This window comes from Bacillus rossius, chromosome 6 (genome assembly GCF_032445375.1).
Source record: "Bacillus rossius redtenbacheri isolate Brsri chromosome 6, Brsri_v3, whole genome shotgun sequence".
In the NCBI taxonomy this organism is placed as follows: domain Eukaryota; kingdom Metazoa; phylum Arthropoda; class Insecta; order Phasmatodea; family Bacillidae; genus Bacillus; species Bacillus rossius.
Window position 1 is genome coordinate 77,797,813 of NC_086334.1, and position 21,436 is coordinate 77,819,248.

Here is a 21,436-nt window from a genome sequence, read left to right on the forward strand (position 1 = left end):
AAATTACATCAAGTCATAACAAAATAAATAATAAAAAACAATGTCAAAACTTAACCTAATATTTAGCTATAATTATTTAATTATCAATAAACAATAATAATTTAGAAAGTAGATACAGAACTATATCATTTCACGCTCATTTATAATCAAAATATTCCTTAGTTGTGTAAAAACACCTCTTATTGAGCCGTAATATTAAAGCTCTTCTAAATTTATTTATGTCTAATCTTTTAATGAACTCGGGTAATTTATTATATATTTCAATGCACATGTTATACACTTTTTTTATATAAAAGTTCGGCATGGAGGTTTTATACAGTGTGTGCACATATTTTGACATTAGCTGTCTGTCTGAAACATCTGAGTTTAGTTTAAAATATTTGTTCACTTTGTTTATAGGATTCGGATGCTGAAGCTTCATCCGCGTGTTCATCTCTTATGGGATCGATTGTCGGAGTCGCTGGAAGAGAGAGCACTGCCGTCAAACGAAAGATGAGCGATGCCCATGTTGAGCGAAGTGAGACTGCTAGTGAGGAGACTGTAGACAACCTGGACATCCCGTCTACGGAACCACACACGACTTCGATTGTTTCGGACATCAATAAAAAGGTTCCAAACAAACCGACTCAAGAAACTCTTATGAAGAAAATTAGCCTACTTCAACAGAGAATAAATGTTCTTACTGAAGCAAGAGATGCTGGTATAGCAAAAGATGAAGTTCACGAAGAAATAAAAACACTAAGGAAAGAACTGAAAGAAGAACAAAAATGTTTAAAGAAGAAAAGAGACGGTGCAGAGCGAGCAAAAAAATTTCGAGCCAAAGAAAAACTTGAGAAAGCTGAACATCAGAAAAACAATCCTTCTGCAGTAAAAGCTCGATCTGGCCCTGGGCAGCCCCCTTTGGTTGACTCACAACCTGCTCTCCTAGAGACCATAATTAACATTGACATTCATGGCAGCGCTGCTGATGAACGCCGCCGAACAGAGATGATTAGAAGTTGTCTCACTCTGTCCGATTTGCATGAGAGGCTGTGGTCAATGGGATTCCAAATTTCTCGAAGCGGCACGTATCTTCATTTACTTCCACGTGCTTCTGATACTCAAGAGGGAAGGAGGCACGTACGCACCGTCCCCGTAAAGTTAGCAAAGTTAGCAAGACCACAGACCGAGATGCACAAAAAGCATGAGGATGGGGAATTCTGCACTGCTACAATCAGGTCCTTGGAGTCTCTCGCGTCGCTTCTGGGACCGCAGCAAGTATTTGTTCGTTCTCAAGACGATAAGGCCCGTGTACCAATAGGTTTACCGGCAGTGAAAAGTCATAGTCCTCTTTTAATGCATATGGAATACAGAGTACTTTTACCTGACCATGACTGGGTCGTAGCAGAGCGACACAAACTTATTCCTTCAGTATATGCCGGCGTCAATGTGGATTTTGACGGTTTCGGTAAGGAAGAAGCTGTCGGTTACAGCGGGCCGACATGCATATCTATAAGGAGTGGAAAACACGCATCCTCCACAGCGAACACCCATGCTTATGATTTCGAATCACTTTTATCAGTGTCTGCATTTAAACCCTTAATGATGACAGAATCTAACACCGTGAAGCCAGTGATCATCATGTTTGTAGATGGTGGGCCGGACGAAAACCCGCGTTATCGGAAATTCAAGAACTTTGCCATTCAACACTTTCAAAAAATACAACCCGGATGCCCTGTTCATAGCGACTAATGCTCCTGGGCGGAGTGCATACAACCGAGTTGAGAGACGCATGGCCCCCCTCAGCAAACGACTGTCAGGCGTCATCCTGCCGCATGAACATTTTGGTTCTCATCTCGACAACCAAGGAAATACTATTGATGATGATTTGGAAAAATGCAATTTTCAACATGCTGGGGAGACACTTGCTAAGGTCTGGAGGGAAATGAAAATTGACAACTATGATGTTTCGGCGGAATATAGAAACCCCAAAGATAGCTTGCAGGATCCAGCAGAACCTAATATGGCGTGGTATAGCGCTCACGTCCTTGAATCGCAATATTTCTTGCAAGTTATTAAATGTGCGGATGAATCCTGCTGTTCCTGCTTGAGGAGTGCATTAAAATCTGTTTTTCCAGAAACTTTCCTGCCGCCACCCTGCCCAATCCTTCAAACCACAAACAAGCTCGTGGTACCTAGTCAGATAGACAAAGGATCAGGCTAGTTTTCACCACTTTTTGTGAGGTTGTCTGTTGATCTGTCGCCTGCTCTAGAAGGGTTTAAGCAGATGCCTTACGATTTCTTTTACCCATCAGTACAATCCGACCTAAAGAACCGAGTATGTTATACCTGTGGGATTTTTTTTACATCCCACAAGAGAGTGCAAATGCACAATCATTACATGCATGGCAAGACTGCCCAAGACCTTCGTGAAAGTCGAGTACGGCCACAGCGACTTGCTGCAAGAAGGGCAAATGAGCTTCTCTGCATTGTGCGTCGCTGTGAAACATCGTCTGAGGATGCCGATTGGCTCGACGAAGACGAAGTTGATGCAAGCGGGTTAACAATTCCGGAACCCTCTTCGTCTGCTCTCCGGATGCCAGTAATGAAAGAATCTGAGTGGCTGGCAAGCCCATGGACAGAGGAGCAGTAAAACTCCAATTGAATTGTTTTTTTTTTTTACAATCTACTTATTTTAATTATGGCTGATATTATTTTTAATGTTTTCATTTTCGTTCGATTGTATTCTTAAATATGATTATATTTTGACAAATATATTTTATTTCAGTTAGTTTTATGTTTGTAATTGCATTGCCAAAGGTAAAAATAAATTATTAGAAATAAAATTATTTGTTATTTGATTTTAATAGCTTTATTAGTAAAACGCTAAAATAGGAGAATGCATGAGAAGAACAATGGCGGATAAAGAAAAAAGTGTGTAAGGACAGGGCCAAGTCAGGAAAATGACGTAATTAAATGTATGATTGAGTAGTAAAAATTTATTAGGACAAAAAAAAACATTAGAAAGCTCTTGCTTTTAAAAACAAGACATTTCAAATGTTAATAAATAACATTAACGCGATTAAAACAATAACAGGTTACGCCACATAATTGTGACTTTTAGGTAAAAATGGTCACTTGGGGTTACGTAACTTTTACTAGGGGGGGGGGGGGGGGGGGTACAGAAAAACGTTACGGCGTGTTACATATAAAAAAATTGTGTTACGTAATACTTGAACGCTCCCTTATGTATGGCATACCAACCAGAAAACACCTTGGAGAAATAATGTATTTAGATAAGTAAAACACTTGACAACAGCTTGAAAACAAATTTCTGTTGCAGGGTCATTTGTCCTGTGATCTTCGGCAAGGTCATGTTAGTTTACTACCTATATAAAGTGCTCGGAATCTAACAGCAGGATCAAAAACATCATGCAATATGCAATTTTTATGCTAGATCTCCCCCCTCCTTTCCCAATTTGACGCCATAAAATAACAGTGCGAAGATTATACAGTAAAACATTTAATTTAACAGAGGTTTTCACACAATATTAATAATCTCCTAGTCCAATACTTCAGTATTGAAACATAGTGTGCGGGGTGTGTTTAGAAACATCCATGCATACCTGGAAAGAAACATTTACTAAGGTTCATGAGAAATTAAAGTTTATGATACATTAAAAATGATGAGTGAATGACACTGTGTCTGTGTTATGTGTTCCTGCAAAGTGCTCAGTTGCACTCACTCACGTGCCACTCTGCAGGTGGTTCTAATGCTGTGGCGGAGCGGGGCGGAAGTGGTGGGGCGATGGGGCGCATCTAGCCCCTGGTCATTGTCACACTTGTTTACAGTACTTTCAATTTAAAACAATTGCGAATGGCATAATATCATTTATAAGCTCAATCAAAAATAGGAACATCTGCATTTTAAACAAACAATGAGTAATCAAGTTACTTCATTACTCTGTCACAAAATATTAACGGGAAATATTGAATGTACAATTGAATCACAGACAGTTTTTAATATTTTAAACTTTAAAACCATAATTTTGATAGTTGTATTTTTTTCATCACACGTACTAGACTTCGCAATCATCAACTGCTTCCCACCTGCTGATGGGTCTGCAAAGTGAAATTCTCCTCTTTTACTGGTTTGCATTCGCCTCTCTCTGTGTTCTCTTAACTATCTGCTATTCCCACATCCTTCTTATTCTTCCTATGTAAGGTGGCCTCTCATTTCTATGCCTATGCAAATACTGGAATTTTGGAATACAAATATGAATGATAAACTATTTGTATTCGATTCAAATTCAAATACTGACACTTTGAAATAAGGAATATTTGTTTGCTTACGAGTATTTTATAGCATACCTCATAAGTTAGTCATATACCAACGTTCACTGCTGAAGTGAAGTCATTTATGCGATATAAATACCCTCTTTTATCGCATAACCGTCGCACCTATATTTTAGAGTGTCAAAAATTGGATAAAAAAAACCTCTCATGTAAACGTTGCATGATGTTTTTGGTCCCGCTATTAGATTCCGAGCTCTTTGTGTAGGTATTTTTACCCTTTAAAACTATGTATGTATTTTAAAGTAGAAATATAATATTTATTCAGACATTACCACTTACTTATTTAATTAACGAAAATACGAAGTTGTCTGATGTGTAAATTTTCTTTTAAAGACTTTTTAAACGTTATAACCTTTATTCTTTTCGTCTGCATCGCCGCAGTGTACCGTTTATAAAAATGTAGCCAACGCTAGTTGGCATGATTCATGTTTGGTTATGTTGCTTCCCGTATAGAGCATGCACACATAGTTGAATATCAATATCGATATCTCGCCGATTGCTTGTCGAGTGCCGAGTTAACTACATTTGATGGCCCGCACTCTTTCGTGGTAAGTGTGTACTACGACGATAGGTATGGGTTAGTTCAGGCTCGCATTCGGGTCACAGATTTGGTTTTTCTATTTAAAGTTGAAGAAAGGTTTTTTTCATGACTTATTAATTTAAATTGTTTGGCGTGCTTTTGTATAGGTACTCTACTTTTTAAATAAACATACTTTCCATGAATGGTTTTTTTTTTATGAATAATTTTACCTAAAAAAAAATTTATTTCCTGCATAAATGTCGCACTTCTACCTTTCAAACTTGATTTTAGCATAAAATGTGTGACGATTATGCAATAAAACACAGTACCCTTTTTTAATGTTTTAATGGGATTTCAGAATCAAAAACATGAACAATAAGCAATGTTTTAAACATGCAACAAGTATTCAAAGTTTTTTTCACTACTGTTTTACTAAACAGTAATGGACAAATTCAAGTAAACGACTCCAAATATGGCATATTTGTCATTTCAAAATTGAAAACAAACTATTTTTTGTATTCTTTTCATCATATGCACCAGAAGTGAGCAGAAATATTAACAAAATTCATTCAACAACCATGGACTACAACACTACAAAACACGGATATTTTCAATGCAAATTTATGCAAATGTATGCAATGTATAAATCTATAGTCACAATAAATCTACCACCATGTGATACGGTAGCAGCTTACTTGCTGTAGACATCAATAACTAAACAGACTTGTGAATTAAAAATATATAAAGAAATGTAAATAATAGTTTTAAGATTCCAGATGAAATCAACATAAATTGTTTTCATAATATTACTGAATAAAGTACAAATTACCAGGCTGCCGTTAACAATATAAATCATAAATAACTAGGGTTTAGATATTTAAATATGAACTCAATGAATCGCTAATTTGGGAATATATCATTTTTTCATGGAATAGATAGCAATCGATTTCACAGTATTTTGCGAATCACGAAAATTTTCTGGATCAATGTGTACAGCTGCAGGTTCTGGAAAATAAGGCAAATAGAAACTGAAATAAAAGGTTTGTTGGTTCGGTTAAGTTAGCCACAAAATTAAAAAAAAATTATTTCATAATTTATATATTTAAGAAAACCTTTTCAATATAATTACTGTAGTTGATTTAACCATCCAATCCCTTTCACTTAAGTGTTATTTGTATAAATTTTCTAGGAGTTGTTACACAATATGAAAAAAAAAATTATTATTGAGATTTTATTTCACATTCTTACTATTCAAATTCAATGTTCGTATTCAATAAATAATTTGGTATTCATATTCAATTAAAACAAAAAACGCATAGGCCTACTAATTTACGATTCTTTAGACATGGTCATAGCATTTAATTCTTGCTTTTTTGATGATCTTATTCAAGTTCTGGAGATCTGTTCTTGTTCGGACAACTACTGAATGAGCAGGCAATCTTTTGCCACAAACATTAACACAAATTAATGAGAGTCATTTTGTGTAAATAAATAGTATGACTGTAAACCACCATGAAAAACACTAGCAGCTTACTTGCTATATTTAATAATAATGAAACATACTTTGCAACACAAAAACCAAACAAAAGTAAAGTTACCGGAACAAGCAGTATTTCCAGCAAATGTTAATGTAAATTTGCTAACAATGATGTTGAAGCATACGTGCTGTTGTGTGTCGCAGCGTTCACATGGCTGCGCTTCGTCGAGCCAGCCTGGGTGCCGTACATGTGGTGGGTGTACCTGGTGGGCCTGATCTGGGTGTCGGAGTTCTTCTTGTCGTGCCAGCAGATGGTGATAGCCGGCGCGGTGGCCCAGTGGTACTTCAGCCAGTGAGTACCATGTTAGCATGCATATATTACACTAGCCTGGGTGCCGTACATGTGGTGGGTGTACCTGGTGGGCCTGATCTGGGTGTCGGAGTTCTTCTTGTCGTGCCAGCAGATGGTGATAGCCGGCGCGGTGGCCCAGTGGTACTTCAGCCAGTGAGTACCATGTTAGCATGCATATATTACACTAGCCTGGGTGCCGTACATGTGGTGGGTGTACCTGGTGGGCCTGATCTGGGTGTCGGAGTTCTTCTTGTCGTGCCAGCAGATGGTGATAGCCGGCGCGGTGGCCCAGTGGTACTTCAGCCAGTGAGTACCATGTTAGCATGCATATATTACACTAGCCTGGGTGCCGTACATGTGGTGGGTGTACCTGGTGGGCCTGATCTGGGTGTCGGAGTTCTTCTTGTCGTGCCAGCAGATGGTGATAGCCGGCGCGGTGGCCCAGTGGTACTTCAGCCAGTGAGTACCATGTTAGCATGCATATATTACACTAGCCTGGGTGCCGTACATGTGGTGGGTGTACCTGGTGGGCCTGATCTGGGTGTCGGAGTTCTTCTTGTCGTGCCAGCAGATGGTGATAGCCGGCGCGGTGGCCCAGTGGTACTTCAGCCAGTGAGTACCATGTTAGCATGCATATATTACACTAGCCTGGGTGCCGTACATGTGGTGGGTGTACCTGGTGGGCCTGATCTGGGTGTCGGAGTTCTTCTTGTCGTGCCAGCAGATGGTGATAGCCGGCGCGGTGGCCCAGTGGTACTTCAGTCAGTGAGTACCGACTTGGAAAACTGCTCTTCATAATGTAAATGTTCTTCTAACACATGGAATTAATAATATGGCTAAAATATTTGTATTGCATGGATTTCGTTTTTAATAGTGGTCTATCTCATCAGAACATGTACAGTAAAACCTTTTTGTTGTGACCCCATTTATTGCAACCACCTCTCTATTACAACCTGATTTCGAGGAACCGTGAAAAAATTGCCGAAAATCCAAAGAAAATTGGACAGAAAATAAGTTTCTTGTGGTGAGTAGCCTGTTACTGCGTTTCTCTTGCCGAGTGCTGTACTGCCGTAGCAGCGCATATCTTAAAATAGATACCACTTCCTGTCGACCGCTGTCAGCGCTGACAACCCCCATTCCACGTCCCTTTGCCGGCAGGGTGCAGATAAAGGTTTTTGTGGCAATGTGTTTACGTTTAGCATTTTGCGAATGTCTAGTGTGGTACGCAATTAAGGCAAAGCTACCTGCTGGATTTCTCTTGATTTTGATTACTATCGGTTGACAATACACAGCGACCGACTGGATGCACGCCCGCCTCGACTTGTTTTAATTGCCGCAGCTATGTTTATTTTGACAGCTCAAGCAATTATCTTTTCCTGTGGGTTGACAGAAAAAGGTCGCTTTACCCAGCATATAAATAAAAAAGGCTACGCCACTTATTCCCCACGTAGGAAACACACTGGCTGCCGTCTGTTTTCCCCACATTTATCTTTCTTCTAACATTCCATGTCTCGCCTCTCGCGCGAGCAATAACGAAGCGACTACGCATTGGGCCGTTTTATGCTTTGTTTGGTGACAGCAGCTTGATTTTATTCGGTATATCCTTTTCATAGGACCCTTGCTATTAAAATACATTTCTATTTAAGTTTGAAAGCTTGTAAATTCCTCCCAGAGATGACTGAACTCGAACTTGGTGTGAAAAGTGACATATTTTGGCATACTTTTTTTTGGGCGTGTTTGATGGGGAGGGAGGACCCGAAAATATTTACAACGATCTTACCCCTCCCTCACCGCTTTAGTACCCCATTCATATTAGCCCAATTTTACGGGAGAAGGGAGGGTGAAAAGAGCATTTTCTCACTGAAGGTTTTTCAAAGGAAGCGAAGTTGGGAGGACACTAGATGGTTTGTGTGGCTGGGAGGGATGAGCTAGCCTTGAAGAATATTACCGAGAGGAGGGAGGGGTGAGCTTATGAGTCATGAAGCAGCTGCCGCCAGCCAGCCGGGCGAGCTTAGTGTGCACCCACTCGCGTTGCAGAACCTACCGCTGCCATATTTTTAAAGGAAATGTCTCATTATTTTTTTGTTATTCTTACATGAACATTTATGGAAGTATTAAAGCCGACACAAAAATACGCTGTGTGTTAAAATTAACAGATTTTAATGATCTTTCATTTCGTTTTGTTTTTAATTTTTTTCTGATTTTCACATTTTGGTCAAAATAACCAATTTTTTGACCGTTCCCGAGAATGTATTCGTAAAATCACTGCTTCGTTAAATCCGGGGTTCGTGACATTGGGGTTCTAGTGTATTTAACTACGGCAAGCAGAAAACATACATGTAAACTAACCAGTAAAAATAAACTGTCTTTTGACATATTTTCTTTAGAGGTGGCTTGTAGGGCATCGGACTTGTCATGAAGGTTGAAGTGGGTTTAAAGCAAAGCCGTCTAGCATTGTGAGTGACAGCATCCTGTCATTGTATGGCTGGTTTCTTAGCGAGTAGCGGTTTGGAAAGGGGGGGGGGGGGGATAAATCAACTGAAAATCGGAAAACATCTATTACGACCCCCCCTCTATTAAGACCCTATTCCTGGGAACCGTGAGGGGTCGTTTCAGAGAGGTTTGACTGTATTTGGTTGCGTGAGAGCAGGAGAAATATCTGTTTCACTGGTTGGAAGCAACAGAAGTACACTTGTATAGTTGTTTTTATTTATTTGTTTTTAATATTAGGAAATAAGTTTTTAAATCTAGCTTGTCCCTTTCTTGTTCTCTCAAATACATGTGTATGCTTGCATACCTGCCAACCCTCCCGCTTCAGGCGGGAGTCTCCCGCTTTTGTGTGTAGCCTCCCGCCCTCCCGCATTTGCCTTTGAATCTCCCGCTTTTGCTTCCTTTCGCTTAGCGTAGAGTCAAGATTTTGTGGTGTTATTTTAAGACAAATTTCGGTGTAAAGAAATAAAGATTTCGGTGTTATATGGTTTTATTTTTTTGCTCAAAATACCCACGGCAAAATTTTCTTGCGTTTCTGTACGACATGCAAATTTATTAAAACAAATATTAATAAACACTAAAACCTCATGATCTAATTACAATTAAGTTCATTTGCAAATTCATAGATAATAAGTTCATTTGCAAATTCATAAATTCAAACTTTTAAATAACTACAAAAATTTCACGATTTAATTACAATCACATACACTACAAAATTACACAATTAAGCACTTCCAAAGTTACTATTAAGACGGTTTTATTGAAATGCTATCATAGTTAAATTTTCTGCATTTTCTGGAGTGAGACGTCATCTGTCACTAACTACCAGTGAGTACCTGGAAAATGAACGTTTTGCATCAACATTTGATGTTGGGAATCAGATTGCCCTTAAACTGGCTTGAGCAAATTCACTGTAGTCCCCTTTAAGGGAGCAAAGTACCTTTGCAACATCAATTTGGCTTGTTTCTGTCAATGAAAGTTCATCCTCAATTATTTTTTTGAAAGCAACATAGCCATGTATGAATGTATCAATGGGAAAATGGGAAACAGAAGGCAAGTTATGCAGAGACTTCTGTAGGTTTGCATCTTCTATGCTAACCCTACTCACATTTCTTGGGTTGAACCGCAAATTAATGGCATTAAAGACTCTTAGACAAGGATGTCGTTTAACAGATGAGTTTTGCCTCAAACGCTTGTGTTTCTCACTCGCGACATGTTTCACAAGCGTATCGCGTCTCTCGTAGTCTAGCCTGCAGTTACAGAATTTGCACATTAAAATTTTATCACTGATATAAAATCCTTCACTGGAAAATTCTTTCGATCGGTCACTGGCAGAAACCTTAGTTTTAGGCATTATCAAAAAAATTTTAATCACATAGGAAGAATTTAACCTCTCAATACGCAAAAACTTGCCGTGCTGGAAAGATCAAAACAATGGAGAATAGATGCGAATACAAACGCATACCGAATACCAACATACGTACGTGAAAATTAATACCGACATAAACATGTACAATTTATTATTTACAATCGTTACGTTAAGCAGGGTTAATTTTATTTTCGTAGCCTACGTACTTTATTTTAAATTAACAGTAAAAGCAATGCGCTTTAGTGTGTAATATTTTAATGATTAAAAACGTAATCTTAGAAAAACATATTTTGGACGTTTGTTATTTTTGTATTTACAGAAAGTGAACGGCGGCCTATGTAACATAGTTATCAACATCTTAAATTATTATGGTACACAAGATTACCGTTTAAAGAAAATATTACGTTAATTCCGAGACTTCATTTTGGAATCTATAATGAATCACCGTCTCATATAATATATATGGCTGCTAGTTACTGTAAAAAATATTTGATTGTGCTGAAGGTAGTGAATTGTCCTTACAGAATGGAAAAAAAAAAAAAAGTAAATAATCAGGATAGACGAACTTTCGTGACATATCGCGGATTTCGCACAATTTCGTTTTATTTCGTGTTTTCAAGCGGTTTTCGGTATTATTTCGTTTTATCGCGCATTACCATATAATTGTGGCTCTAGCTTAGCGGCACTAGAAATGGCCGGTATCAGGTTTCAAGGTTATGTTTCTCCATGTGCTCGGCGCTGCGCTGTGGCCCTCGCACAGCTGTCTCACAGCTCGGCGATCGGTAACGTTCGTCTCACTTCTAGTCCAGGAAACCAAGACTTAAAAAGGCACAAACCTGTGAAAAATTTGTCCAAAGCTGAATTTTCCAGAGTTGTAGATTTGACTATGCTTAATAACATACAGAAAGTTTACCGCTGTAGACCTTGTGCGTAACACCGAAAATTTGCATTTAAGTCCTAGATGACAGCGACTTACATCAGTCCATTAAAATGCTACCCATTTGTACAGTTTTTAATTTAGACTGTCCATAAAATTACCAAAATAATCTTGATACTCTAATACAGCCATTAATGTTGTAAAAAGCATAAATTGTTAATATTAAAGATATGATATTAAGCGATTAATTCATGGCATATTTTTTTTTGTCTTTGCCACCCAGATAAAAATACTATTTACACCAATTTGAAGAGTCCAATGCGAAAAATGTCCAAATAAATGTTTTTGGTTATACCTTTAGCTTTAAGACAGTATATTTATAAAGAGTCTAACGTAATTAGTTGGCTCATTAAAGCGGCCCGAGCGTTGCAGTGTACTGCGGCTGGACTGATCTCTCACGGCCACCGCCGTTCCGGCGCGTCATTGCGACACACTGCGTACTGCGACACTCATTCAACTTGGTCTTATTTAGGGATTACTTAAAACATATCTAATTCATATTAGAGGGTGTATTTAAGTTACATGTAATGAGATATGCATTTTTTTCTTATATGAATGTTTTTTGATAGAATAAAATTAACAATAAACAATTTCTGCTTGGAACTTGTAAATGAAAAACTCTAGAGGACCTCTGGTTTTATATCTGCATGGATTTATTCTGTTTCAAAAATGTTATTATTAAAAATTATTTTTTTAGCAACAAATTTTGTTTTTAATTTCTGATACATTGTTTTATTTTCGATCAGAACAATGCAAAATTTTAATGTAGCCTGTATTCGACAAATTGAAAAATTATATATTTACTTCTTTAAAATAAGTTTCCTACATAAAAATTGAATAAAACGATACATCGTACATGTACTCTGAGTTTCTTTTTTTTTTTTTTTTTTTTTCCACTTTTACAACATAATTCCTATAATAATAAGTTTTTTTTTTTTCCAGAAAATAAATAAAACACGAGTTGTGTTGTAAAACGTATAGGTAGCATTAAATATTCAGTTTTTTTTAATAAGTTAATGTATTTGAGTGCTGCGCCTAGCTGACGTCGTTGGATTGCTAGTGGCAAAGAGCGGTGGTGGATGTTTTTGCAAGAGTTTGACCGTATTTTATGACCCTACCTGTGAGAGGGTGTTCGTACCAGAAATCCTAACGGTTGAGGAAACTATCCATTCTCTGTAGTCACGTACGGGTGTGCTACTCGCGCAATATCGTCAAATATCACAACTTTCCGGGACGTTCGGTCATTTCTTGGTTAGCTCTGGTTTCACCATAGTAAACGGAACAAAATCTTGTCTGTAGTGATTTCATATTCTTATTAACGTAGCAGTATGGCGTTTGAGGACAAACCAAGTTTGCTGTATACTGAAAGCCTACTTAAAAAAGTATTTATGGAGTTATTAAATTATTTACGAAACACAATTTTGTGGATCGTTTGGGAAATTATCATTTAGGACTTAACTGCTCGTTATTGGTGTGATCACAAGGGTTACATTAGTAAACTTTTTACATGTTACTAATAAACGTTTATTCTACAACAGTACAAAGTTTCTGCTTTGGGATAATTTTCCATGTTTCTTAACAGCGAAATTCGTCCCGACCCCAAGCCGACTTCGGCAACCTCACAGTAGTACACACTACACGGCTCGGATAGCTTCAGCGGTCAAACAAATTGTATGAGACCCTTAACAAATATACCCATTTAACGAAGAATAAATATGCAACAACGTTTATTGAAAGCGATTTTCACGTAGGGCTCTTTATATTTATGTAAGATGTAAGATTAACTTTTCCGTAAAATTGAATGAAAATGAATTTCTTAACTTTAATGATTTAAATTTTCTATTTTATATAAAGATGTTAAAACTGTGTACTTTTTATTACTATCCTCAGATAGGGCAATGTTTCTAGATTATTTTGGGTTCCATACTGCCAGCGTTCTCCATAAACTGCATTTATAATATCCATTATTGTGGATCGTTGCAAAAAATTGTCATTTTGGGTTTAACTGCTCGTTATTGGTTTGATCACAAGGTTTGCATCGGTAAACTTTTGACATGTTACTAAGAAACGTTCATTCTACAACTGTACAAAGTTTCTTCTTTGGGATAATTTTCCATGTATTAAAATCCTTTGTTTCTTTACAGCAAAATTCGTCCCGACCCGAGCCTACTTCGACAACATCACAGTAGTATACACTACGCGGCTCGGATCGCTTCAGCGGTCAGACTAATTGTATGAGACACTTAAAAAATATACTAGGGATGGGTCGGTACCGATTCTCGGTTCTCGGTTCCTACGGTTCTCAGCATTTTAACCGGCACCGAGAACCGCAGCTAAAATGTCGGTGCCAGTACCGGTACCGGCAGTATAGCAAAACCCTTTACGAATATAGTCCTTCACTATGACTTAACTGCAGCATGAAATGGCTCAACTCACGTCCAATCCACATATGAATTATTTTTTTGGACTTCCGCGGAATAATATTAATCTCTAACTATAAAATAAATAACACGTGAAAATATTTAATGTTCTCGCCCCATCTGTAAACAAAGTACGTTTTACAATCAAAACATAACAGTTGAAGGTGCCATAGATGTAGTTCATAGAGGTGTGCAACTCTATGACGTGCCTCAGCAGAGATGTGAGAACAGAAAGACGCCATGTTTGTTTCAATTTGTTTTTAAAAATAGGCAGTTAATTGAGTCGTTGACACGTAAGTAATGGTGACTGGTGTATTGCAAATTCCACAGAATATTTGTTTAATAGAATTAATGATTGATTAAAAATTTTCCGTAATAATTTTCGTCATTTTTTTGTGCAGTACTTGGGAATGTAAGTTCACTGCATCTGCAGCCATCTAGTGAAATGGCTATTAACTTTCTCTTTTAGACAAACGGGATTTTTTTGAAGGGGAATTTACAAAATGCTTGTTGACACTTGTAAAGTATAATTATTCTGGCCAAACAGAGCAAATTGTGTAAGAAATGGCATTAGAAGTGTGGCAGTAATTTACTGTTGACTGTGCAAACAAAGTGAATTTAATGTAGGCAATAAGTTTGATGGACAATTTAATATTTTAATTCTTTGAAAGTTCACCATCACTGTATTTATTTCCATTATTGTAACATTTTCTTTTTATTCCTATGTTTTAAAGGAGGGTTTAATTAATATAGTAAATTTTAGTTTTATTAAGGTTGGTGTGTTTACTGTAGCTTGGAAACTATACTAAACCTTTTAATTTTCTTTGATAGCCTCTTTAAAGACTGAATCATTATGCTAATGCATTTCTTTGTAAGCATACAATAAAAAAACTTTTTGAGGACAGAACAATACAAACAAATTATTATTTTTAGTGTTATAAACAGTAAATTGTTGAAGATGTAAGTCTGGACACATGCTTTTTAGTGCTTTTTTGTAGCCAAAACAATAAATAGTTTATTACTTAAAACACCTCATAAATAATGTGTGAATAATATTTATTTAATTTTTTAAGTCAGAACCGAGGAACCGAGAACCGAGAACCGATTTTTAAGAACGGGTACCGAACCGAGAACCGGGAAAAACAGGAATTGACCCATCACTCAAATATACCCATTTAAAGATGAATAAATATGCAACAACGTTTACTGTAAGCGATTTCCAAATTGGGCTCTTTAAGTTTATGTAAAATGTATTTATATTTCCTTAAAATTGAATGAAAGTGAATTCGTTAACTTTAATGATTTAAATTGTCTATTTTATAGAAAGATGTTTAAACTTTGTACTTTTTATCACTATCCTCAGATAGGGCAATGTTTCTAGATTATTTTGGGTTCCATACTGTCAGTCTACTCCATAAACTGCATTTTCAATATCCATTATTGTGGATCGTTGCAAAAAATTGTCATTTTGGACTAACTGCTCGTTTTTGGTGTGACGCACAAGGTTTACGGCAGTAAACTTTTGACGTGTTACTAAGAAATGTTCATTCTACTAATATACAAATTTTCGGCTTTGAGATAATTTTCCATGTATTAAAAACTTTTGTTTCTTTACAGCGAAATTCGTCCCGACCCGAGCCTACTTCGACAACCTCGCAGTAGTTTACACTACGCGGCTCGGATCGCTTTAGCAGTCAGACACTTTGTACCAGGCTCTCAACAAATAAACTAATTTAAAGTTTAAGAACTTTGCAACTACTTTTATTTAATGTTTTCACATCGGCCTCTTCGTGTTTTTTGTAATACATATTTCCATTTGTGCCTTTTTTTTTCATAACACCTCTCTTCTAATATTATTGAATAAATAGTATATTTAGTCAAACGTAGTGAAAGATTTTTAAATTTAATCATTGAGAATAATGTTTTGAGTAAGTTTTGGTTTGCTATTCTGAAAGTATACTATAGTAATTACGTTATAGTGCCATATTGTTGAGTGGTTAATAAAGTATTATTTAGGACTTAACTTCTCGTTTTTCGGTGTTCCGCGCAAGGTTTGCGGAGGTAAACATTTCAAATGTTACTAGAAAACTTTAATGTTACCACTGTTTTAAATTTCAGTTAGGAGCAAATTTTACAAAGATTAAAAATCTTCGATTTCGTGGGAGTGAGAGTGGCCACAGCGCTTGCGGCTGTGGCTCTGTCGCAGTGCGTAGACGACAGTGATGAGCTCAGGAGTCTCTAGTGATCCTATAAATTAATCTAGACTTTTGAGATATATGTCCCTGTAAAGCTTAAGAACTATACAACAACTTTTGTTTAAGAAATGTTTGCGTAAGACCCTTTATTTTTAAGTGAATTGTTTTTTATTGCCTTGACTGATGTAAAAAAACTTATTTAATTAATTAAACATTTTTTTCTTACCTTTAATATTAACACTTAGAACTTCATTCATTATAAATGTGAGTAGTAGTGCTTTAAGATTATTTTCATATAGCTATCGAGAGTCTACGTTAAAAAGTGTGTAAATGGGGAGCATTTTAATGAACTGCTGCAAGTCGCTGTCATCCAGGACTTAACTGCAAATTTTCAGTGATATGCACAAGGTCTACAGCGGTAAACTTTCAATATGTTATTAAGCATAGTCAACTCTACCACTGTGCAAAAATTCAGCTTTGGACAAATTTTTCACTGGTTGAAACCTTTGTTTCCTGGGCTATTCGGCTAGAACACGAAGGGCGTAGCCAACCCGTAATCAGCGCTTAAAATAATTCGCCAATAGAAATCTTGCATTCTTTGTGCTGCTTGGGTTTTTTTTTTAGTTGGTCATCTTTGGTAGTTTGTGTCGTGATAAATATCAATATGTTTACAAAATTAATTGCACGGCGAATGTGTTTATGAAATGAATTTTGCTGTTAAAGCAGCAAGTAAGGTTCCATACCTCAAGTAACATGGCGGAAAAGAAAGTGACTAAATACTTGACTGTATACAAGAAAGCTTACAGTGACGAGTTTCCTTGTATTTTAACTTCCAGAAAAGATCATTTTGCTTTTTGTTCGCTGTGTCGTTGTGACGTTGCTGTATCACATGGGGGAAGGTGGGACGTCGTGAAACACATCCAAACCAAGAAACATCAAGATAATGTACGCTGTGTTGATGCAAACAAGAAGTTAAGCTTTGTGGCAGTGCAAGCCGGCAAGAAGAAAGTGTTACGAATGCCGAGTGCTTGTTTACGTGTTTTGTTTTAGAACACAATCTCCCTGTTAGTTGTTCAGATCATGCTGGGTTGTTGTTTCGCAAAATGTTCCCTGATAGCGCTATAGCTCAACAATTTGGCTGTGCACGTACAAAATCGTCAGCAATTATATCTGAAATGGCAAAAATAGAAGAAGAAAAACTTGTGCAGACGTTAAAAAACGGTGCATTCTCTGTGGCGACAGATGGGAGTAACGATAGCGATTCAAAATTATACCCCGTTGTTGTAAGTTATTACAGCAGTGAAGCAGGTAAGGTGGAAAGTTCAGTGCTTTGTGTACCTGTACTGTCTGGAGACTCTACTGGAGTTAATATTGCAGCATTGGTCATACAGTCTTTGAGGTCACGGAATATTAAACTTCAAAATTGCATATCATTCAGCACTGATAATGCTCCTGTAATGATAGGCTTGAAAAACGGGGCAGCAGCACACTTAAAAAAAAGAAATGCCCAATTTGTTTGTTGTGGGTTGTGCTTGTCATTTAATCAATTTGGCTGCAGAAAAGGCAGCAGCAACTCTTCCTTGCAAAGTTGATGAGATATTAGTAGATATTTATTTTTATCTTGAAAAAAGTGCAAAAAGGAAAGATAAGTTAAAATAATTTCAAGTATTGCATGACACAGATGTAAAAAAAATGTGGCTCTCGTAAGGGAAATGTTTGTCAAGAATGCTGCAACAGTGGGACCCCCTAGCTAGTTATTTCAATTTTTAGGTTAAGTCTTCACATCCACATGAGAAGTCGGGACAATTAGATTCGTACAGGAAACCAAAAATGTCCAAAGCTGCCTCTTCTGATAGCCAAACTTCAGTTAAATGTTCTAGCTTGAAACAAAGTTCTGAATCACCAGTTCCAGAGTCAAAAGTAACAAAATTCCACCCTGCACAAAAAAAGTGGAAATAGTGCATGTAATCTTTCAAGAGAAGAGAGACTATTGATGTTCCTTACACGGCAACTAAATAAATCGTTTTGTCTGTTCCTTCAGAATACATTGCCAGTATTTGAAAAACCAAATGTGGTTTTTCAATCGCAGAAACCACAAATTCTCTTGTTACGCTGTATTCTAATAGAATTGTTCAAAGATGTCATTACAAGATTTGTGAAACCTACTCTTGTTAAAACTCTTCATCATTGTTGGAGGTTGACTATCACAAGAGAATGAACTAAAAAGAAGATAATGACATTACAATTGGAAATTCTACTTCTAGGGCAGTGTGTGACCTTAAACCTGAAGAAAAGACAATTTTTTACTCGTCTGTTAGGGTGTATTTTGTACGTGCATGTGATTACATGCTTCACAAATTTTCCTTCAATGATAAAGTTTTAATCAATGCTGAGGTAGCCCAGATTAATAATGTTTGTAATGCATCATTCTCCTGTTTGACATTTTTTGTAAATAAATTTCCATTCATGTTAAGTTATGAAGACCAGGTTTTAGATTCTGCCATTGATGATTTGCAGTCGGAGTTTTGTCAGTTTCAACTTGAAGATCTTGATGAAGCCATCAAGAAAGAAGAAAGGACTGATATTCAGTGGAGTTTGGTGGGACAAATTAAAAGTGCATCTGGAAGTTTGAAGTATGAAAAACTGTCTAAGGTTATTCTGGCAATTTTGACAATTCCCCACAGCAATGCTGAATCTGAGAGAATATTCAGCCAGGTACGAAAGTCAAGGACACAGTTTAGGTCATCCATGTCTAATGAGACATTAGACACATTGATGTTGGTAAAATCAAGGCAACAGGGATGCTGCTATGAACAACAATTTGACTCTGCTTTCCTGAAGAAAGCTAAATCTGCAACCAGAGAAAGCTTGAAGAAGTAATTTATCAGCCAAGTTATACCTACCTGTAAGTAACTAAGAGTTATATTATCTAAATTAATTTTTGCCATTGATTGATATTTGGTATCCTGTGTGTTTTTCTTTGAGTTTGGTGTTGAAACAAACTTGCCTCTAGAAATGCCAAACTGTATTCTGTGGTGGTTACTTGCGACAATAATGAGATACAAAAGATTGAGAGTTCTGTGTTGTGAATTTCTATTTTAAATAGTGATTTCATTGTTTTAAATATTGCCAAACTTGTATTGGATTAATTTAGATCACGGAGCATTGCTTTCCACAATGCTCCAGTGGGTGTAAAGAGTGGGTGTAAAAAATGGTGCAGAAAATAGTTCTTAAAAATAGCAACTAGCCCCATAAAAATATAAAAATTTCCACCATCTAATTTTCAATTTTTACTTCAAAAAATGATCGAATAGCACCATTTTGCACCTTCAAATCAACATTTACCCGGGAGAAGGCCCCCAGGCTTTATTTGGGGAACCAAGTATTTACTCCACTAAAAACCTCCCTCTTTTTGACTAGCCAAGTTTGGCAGGTATGTGCTTGTATAAAAGGCACATAGTCTTGAATTAATTCTAAACGGTCTAGTCCCATTTCTTCTTTAACTTTGTGAAATACAGAAGTTGCTGATGTGCTGTGCTTGTAATGACCAACAATGCCACGAGCCTTATCATCACACCTCCCATTCCTTCGTGAGATTGTTTAGCATGACTAAGAGCAAGCTGTAAGTTATCAGCAAAACACTGCAAGTGTGACAGAGGTACTTTGAGTGGGAAAAAAACGAAAGTGCTGCCATCTCTTGTCAGACGAAGCACCACCCCTTAGTGATGCACGGGCCAATCACAGTAGTCCGTAATGATTTTCGTTATTTTTTTTTTTCTTGATTTTTGAATCAAACAAGATGTTAGATATTTTGATTTAATTTAAGTACACACAATAATTAATACAGATATAAAATTCAAATGAGTAATGTTATACACGGGAAATGATAAAGCAGTATACTATTAAAATAATGTCTTGTTCAGCGCTGCGTTTCAAGCCATTCACTGCCCGTTTATTTTCAGTTTTGACGATAATCATAACATACGTCATTTTCTGGGGATTATTTTTATCGGAAGTGGAATTTTTAAATAGTGTCGGTACTAAACGTGCCATTTTTCATAAACATTTGTTGTCTGTTGTTTTGTTGTAGGCCAAATGGCACGCTGTTGTTAATAGATGCTCAAATTTTTTGAACTTGAGTAATTTTTGGTTTTTCCCAAAAATACCGGGGAAAATATTGTTCCCTCCTGATGGGAAAAAAAGTAAAGCCCTCCCAAAGTTTTTCCCGAAAGTCAAGATTTTGCACACCACTAATATTGACATTATACAACTTAACAAAATGTTCAAACTAGGGACAGGCAGGTGAGAATTGTGATACTCCGTTTTGATTGTGAAGGCACAGAAAATATTCCAAAATATATTTGTGGATGCTCCGTTAGGGGTGCGGGTATCCAAGAAAACAATTCTCCGAGTATACGTAGTTACATTTTGCATCTGCATATAGTTGATTTTAGTTTCACTTCTTGGTTAAGGACTTACACATAGCAGACATAAGTAATTGCAATGTTAATCATTAAAATGATACAATCTATCCATATTGGTAATAATGCATTTTACTGGCTGTATTACAATGTAGTATTTGGCGAGATCACCCGGCCAGAAATGACAGCTTGACTTGAATGCAATATGTTAGTCTTCAGTGAAGATGTTAGTGTATTGGCAATAGAGTGTTGTTTGATCATGATAGTTGTTTCTCTGTTTCAGAGGCAAGAATGAAAGTTGCTCAGTTCTGTCATCTATGGGGCAGATGTTCAGCTTCCACTTGGGATCCGTAGTCAAAGGATCATTCCTCATCACATTGTTCAAGCTGCCACGCCTCGTACTCACGTACATTGACTTCAAGTGAGTTGGTTACCTGGAGATTATTCATACACCTTGCTATTGTAATATCCTGTTTAGAACAATATACACTATTTACCTTTGATTTAGGATTGTGTTTAGAAAGTGATTTTATTGTTTTTGTGTAAATATCAGAAAATTTTTGTAAATTACAAATAACTTTGTTTCACTCAAACTATAATCAACCTAAAATTTAGGGGGGAAAAAATCTATCGTCGATCATTGAAATTTCTAGAGCCGCCTATGCTTTCCCTTACCTAAAGCTTACTGCTGCACTCCTTGTTGAAGTGGACGAGTGGCAGTTGAGCGCAGGCGTGTGTCGCAGGCTGCGGCAGGCGAAGGAGGCGGGCTCGACCTGTGCGCTCCACCTGCTGCGGTGCTGCGTGTGCTGCCTGTACTGCTTCGAGCAGTTCATCAAGTTCATGAACCACAACGCCTACACCGTCGTAGCCATGGAGGGAACCAGCTTCTGCACCTCCGCCAGGATCGTGAGTGGCGTCGC

At 37.1% G+C, this 21,436-nt stretch overlaps 1 protein-coding gene across 6 annotated transcripts in view; it reads left to right on the forward strand.

Moving 5' to 3' along the window:
* The window catches only part of LOC134533322 (choline transporter-like 1), a 616,909-nt gene that overhangs the window by 543,265 nt on the left and 52,208 nt on the right, over positions 1-21,436 (forward strand). For 4 of the 6 annotated variants that reach the window (XM_063370818.1, XM_063370819.1, XM_063370815.1 and 1 more), the window contains exons 11-13: positions 6,537-6,684; positions 20,800-20,937; positions 21,260-21,422. In XM_063370818.1, the coding sequence (XP_063226888.1) occupies positions 6,537-6,684; positions 20,800-20,937; positions 21,260-21,422 (449 nt within the window). Of the gene's footprint in view, positions 1-6,536; positions 6,685-20,799; positions 20,938-21,246; positions 21,423-21,436 lie in introns of all 6 variants that reach the window. The other 2 variants (XM_063370821.1, XM_063370820.1) reach the window with 1 other exon arrangement.